The sequence below is a fragment of the Solanum verrucosum genome, unplaced genomic scaffold (assembly GCF_900185275.1).
Source record: "Solanum verrucosum unplaced genomic scaffold, falcon-dt-bn FXZP01000194.1, whole genome shotgun sequence".
In the NCBI taxonomy this organism is placed as follows: Eukaryota; Viridiplantae; Streptophyta; class Magnoliopsida; order Solanales; family Solanaceae; genus Solanum; species Solanum verrucosum.
The window spans coordinates 2,500,877-2,505,857 of NW_026020416.1; the positions used below are offsets into that span (position 1 = coordinate 2,500,877).

The following is a 4,981-nucleotide window of genomic DNA, read 5'->3' on the forward strand; positions in this document are numbered from 1 at the left end:
TTAGCAACTTAAAATATATAAAAACATACTAAAAAATTGATTAACTTCAAAGTTCATATGTACCACATAAATTGAAACATAAACAGTAACATATATTGGGCCCCGTGCTAGCACGGGGTCCCATATCTAGTATATATATAGAGTAGAGAATAAAAATAAACAAATATTGAGTTTATGCATCTAAAAGCATTAAATTTGAAGGCATTGTAACATCAAAATATGTTCTTTTTATTGGGTAATAACCATTTTGAATTCTAATAAAACCATTGCCTCTGAAAAGCACCAATATCACACATAAGGAACACTGGAAAAAGATTCAACATGATAGATGGACGTCCATCCAGCAAACACGAAAACAAATAAGAACCATTACTCGTTGCCATTGACGCAATGCTAGCAAAATTTTAACATAAAAACAATTCCAGAAACATAAAGTGCACCAAAATCAACATATCCAAACTTAAAGAGTCTAAGCAAACAAAACCAAAGACTATTAACTAGGGAATAAAGCCCAGTCAATAATCAAGTACTCAAGGAAATTTCGATATGGCAATCAAAATTATGGGCTCAGCGCAATCTCCTGGCCTCCCTCTCAGACTCCAACAATGTGAGAACATCACCCTCTCTGACTGGTCCCTTGACATTTCTCATGATAACCCTGTTCTGGTCGTCAAGAAACTTGACTCTAACCTGAGTCACCTGCCCCCTAGATCCAGTACGACCTATGATTTTAATCACAATTGCATGCTTGGTTACAGATTCCATTCTGCAAATGCAGACTATATATTTGTAAGTAGCCATAATGGATAACACAATTGAAGGAATCAAATGAAAAAGCAGCAGGAAGAAGCCAAACAAACCACACAAAAACCAAATAATACTCTAAACAACAGTCAATATTCAAACAAAACAACACTGCAACACTTTTACATATTAATGCTTGATCAGCAGCAGATGCATGATCTAATTTAGTGCATTCATAACATCTATGCACCAATTACACCCCCAAGACAACAGGTGTGGGACTTGGTTACTTCACAAAATTCGACTATCCATCACACTGTTTAATCACTAATGCTACAGCAATAAGACATAGAGCATATGCCAGTAACAGAAAATATGCATTGGAGTTAACTAGACAAACACTACGCAGTACCTTAGCAGCTTCCATTATTGTAGGTTCACATATCTTTTCTAACCAAAGGAACTTAGATAACCGGAATAAGCCCGAGGAGAGCATTAATTCCACAAGTTAATGTCTCTTTGTACTGTAGGCTCCTTTTTCTAATGATCAATTCCTCATATGATCAGTTTGATGTGAACAATTTGTGTATGCAAAAATGCATTTTTTTTCATAAGGTGATTACTTGTAATAATGTAGTGTGCAAACCATAAATGTAATTAATGGCAGTATGAGCTTCAAATACTACACGGATCTTAGAAATTGACCGAGTTTCAACTAATCAGTGATAATAACTCAATATTATATTGTTCGACTCTTATTTGTTAGTTCACAGGTTAACTAGGAAACACATCTGCACTACCTCATAATTCCTGTAAACATAAGACCGTTGATGACTCTCTCTTTACCTCATCTAACATTGTTCAGCTGACCCGAGCTCAACTTTACTTACATACAAGAAAAGGCCTACATCCATTCATCTATACTTAACCGGGAACCTCATAGTTGCAATCGAAAAGGCAAGACTTCACTTTTTAACAAAAAAAATAAAATAAAAAAAATGCCGTTGATACACATTTATCCCTTCTTCGATTGATCCAAATATTAACTTTGTACAAAAATAAAGTAGTACTTGTTTTACAACACCTATTTTTATCTCCAGGCAACATTGAATTCAAACAACAATAACAAATCAGGAGTTTCCAATGCATCAATAATTAAATCAATCAACACAACTCTAAGTTGAGCTAAAAAATTGAATCCTATTATAGAATTAGAGCAAAAACAATTGATTAAGAAAAAATCCGTTACAGAACATTGAAAAACCTGACGTGTTTTCAAGGAAATTATAGAGAGAGATTCGATGGCGAGAGCGGCTTACCTTCCGGTGAGAAAAATCTGCTGCTGTATGCTGCTGCTGTGTATCAGAGAATGGAGAATGATTAAACCCTAAAAACCTTATAAGTATGGTTACGTGGTTGAGGGGATAGAGCTCGGCCCAGTAAATATTGGGCTTTCAGCTCTTTATATCTTGGATCCAACTGTGTTTTCAGGCCCAAATACATACACACATATTGTGTATCATAAATGTGAATTACACTAGATAAACTAAGGTGAAGACACGTAATTAGACTGGGATTTGTATTGTTTGCTCAAGAAACATCTTTGATAGAAAGTCGAAAGTAGTCAATCAAATTAACTGCGTATTTGTTTGAAAAAGTAAACATAGTTATATATTGATTGTACATCTTACACATTATACATGTACGTCATTTTTTCAATACATACTGAATTATAAATTAATGGATCATTTTTTGACAAATCTACCAAAAAAATTGTCGTGAAACTTATAATAATTAACTTTTGGAAGATCTTTTTTATTTTTATCCAAAAACTCGAAATTTAATATTTGACTTTGAATAATTTAATTGGAGGAATAATCAAGTTTGAATTTGACACAATGAATTGATTGGATGAATCTAGAGATATATGGTTTAAATTGATCAGGAGACTTGAAACTAAATTGTTTCTCTAAAACAAACTCTAAGCAAGTTGCAAGCTTTAGGATTAAGAAAATATGACAATCAATAAAGGTAAATATTGATTTGATTCAATGATATTTAGAAAAGCTCTCTTTACTGAAACCAAACAGCTTGAATATTTGCTTAAGGCAACCGAAAATTAACACATAACAGATTTTGAAAAGAACTAATACAACCAAAACCACATAAAATGAAGACGGGAGAAAAGAATCAACATGATAGTTGGATGACTATTTCAGCACACACCAAAATATTATCATAAATAATTCCAAAAACTTTGAAGTGAACCAAAATTACTCGAATCATGGTTGAAATCTCAAAATTGGCATGTCCAAATTTATGAGTTTATAAGCAAAGAAAATTGAAGACTATTACATTTGAAATAAATCCTAGTCAATATCAAGCATTCATAGTTATATGCTCAACGCAAACCCATGGGCTCCCTCTCTGACTAGTCCCTTGACATTTCTTATGATAAATATATTATGATCATCATGAAACTTAACTCTAACCTGAATCATGCCCTCTGTATTTGGTACGACCTATGATTTTAATCACAACTGCATTCTTGGTTACATATTTCATTATGTAAATGTAGAAAATATTTGTAAGAATCCATAATGGACAACACATTGAGAGGGATCGAATGAGGTGAAATCCAAACAAACCACACCAAAACGGACATTATATTAACCAAGAGACCATTAATGTACTAAAGAACATTAAATATTCAAAAGAAACAACACTCAAGAACTTTTCACCTATTAAAGCATTAATCTAATTTAGTGCATTCACGAACCATTCATAAGACCACCAAGCTCTCTCGAATGAATTCTACTTTTATGTTATTTATCTACATTGGGGGCAAAATCTTTTCCCCACTAAGACGTGTATCTTTATGGGTATATCGTCCTGAAGGCGGATGTGATAGTCTGAAGTGGTACTTGAAAGTGTTGTTGACTTAACATTTAGGTTTCGACATAACAAAGCTTGCACTGTCTTTTCGCACTTAAACACACAACGTGTGTTGACACCCAATTTTGACCCTCCCGATAGTAATTAATTTCTGAGCTTCTTAAATTTTCAAACGATTTAGAATAATTAGTTTTATATAATTCAAAATAGTTTCAAGGTTATTTTAAGTAATTCCAGTCGCTTTTTATAGTATTTTGAATAATAAATACATTTATATAGTTTTATATAACCAGTATACTTTATAAATATTTGAAAATCATCTCAAAAGATTTTACATTTTTAGTTAAATAATTTATTAATTTAGTTTGGCTTAAATTATTGTTAATCTTTAAAATCAGTGATTGTATAGTTCAAATTAATTATTTTATTTCGTTAAGATTGAGAAGCTCATAAATTAATTATGTTACTTCATCTTATTTTGATTTTAGTTGGATTCACAAATTAGTTCGATTTGACTATAATTGACACTTCAATTTTATTTACAATTGTAGCCTTTTCCTCACCTTATTTTCAACCCAATTTATAAGACCAAGAATTTTGGGCCACCTTTCAGCAGCCCAATACTAGTCAATCAGTGACCCAAGTCCTTTTAGTCAATTCCAACCTCTCCAATCCAGCCCACCCAAATAACTCCAGACCTGGCCTATTTCCTCATTCAACACAAGACCCAATTCTTTACAGCATTGACGTTACTAGAAGCAACGTTCACAGAAGAAGAACGACGCCCAGAAACGACAATCCGAACAGCAACTTCAGTCACGTTCTTTGACGGAGAAATTCACGGTGTGACAAGAGGCGTGCCCAGTACAATGGTACGCTTCTTTGCCATTGTCGTCTTCCTCTAATCTCGTACGAAATTTCCAGCAAAAGTAGCCTTTGTTCTCGTCTGCTGTAAGCGATCAGGCCAGGTGGAACAATCTCCACGGTTCACTCGTCCTAGCGCCAAGATCGAATGGCTCCCGTTACTTGCCCGTTGCAATTTGTTGCGGGATTGGTAAAATTTAGTACTATGCCAGCCGTCCCAACCTTATCCTTTCAAAGGGATTCGAATTTCAAATTCAAAAATCCCTTCCAAATTCAATCAGTTTTCCCCCTCTTTTCGTACCTTCATCTCCTCTATTTAAGCATCTTCTTCTTCATTATTTAGATGGGGTTTTTTTTTGGCTAGTAGAGGAACAGAAAGAAATAAGAGGAAAAATTGAAAAAGTTGGCAAGGTTTCACAAATAGGAAGTAGCGGTTTAGCAAGAGATAGAGAGTGAATATACTTGAAATACACTCCAA

The 4,981-nt window shown here is 33.7% G+C and overlaps 1 protein-coding gene across 1 annotated transcript; it reads right to left on the bottom strand.

Annotated features, from left to right (window-relative positions):
- Positions 1-266: 266 nt before the first annotated feature.
- LOC125840832 (40S ribosomal protein S28-like) lies at positions 267-807 on the bottom strand. Its single transcript, XM_049519804.1, has one exon. It carries the CDS (start codon positions 799-801, stop codon positions 568-570), a length of 234 nt encoding a protein of 77 aa, XP_049375761.1. The 5' UTR covers positions 802-807; the 3' UTR covers positions 267-567.
- Positions 808-4,981: the final 4,174 nt, after the last annotated feature.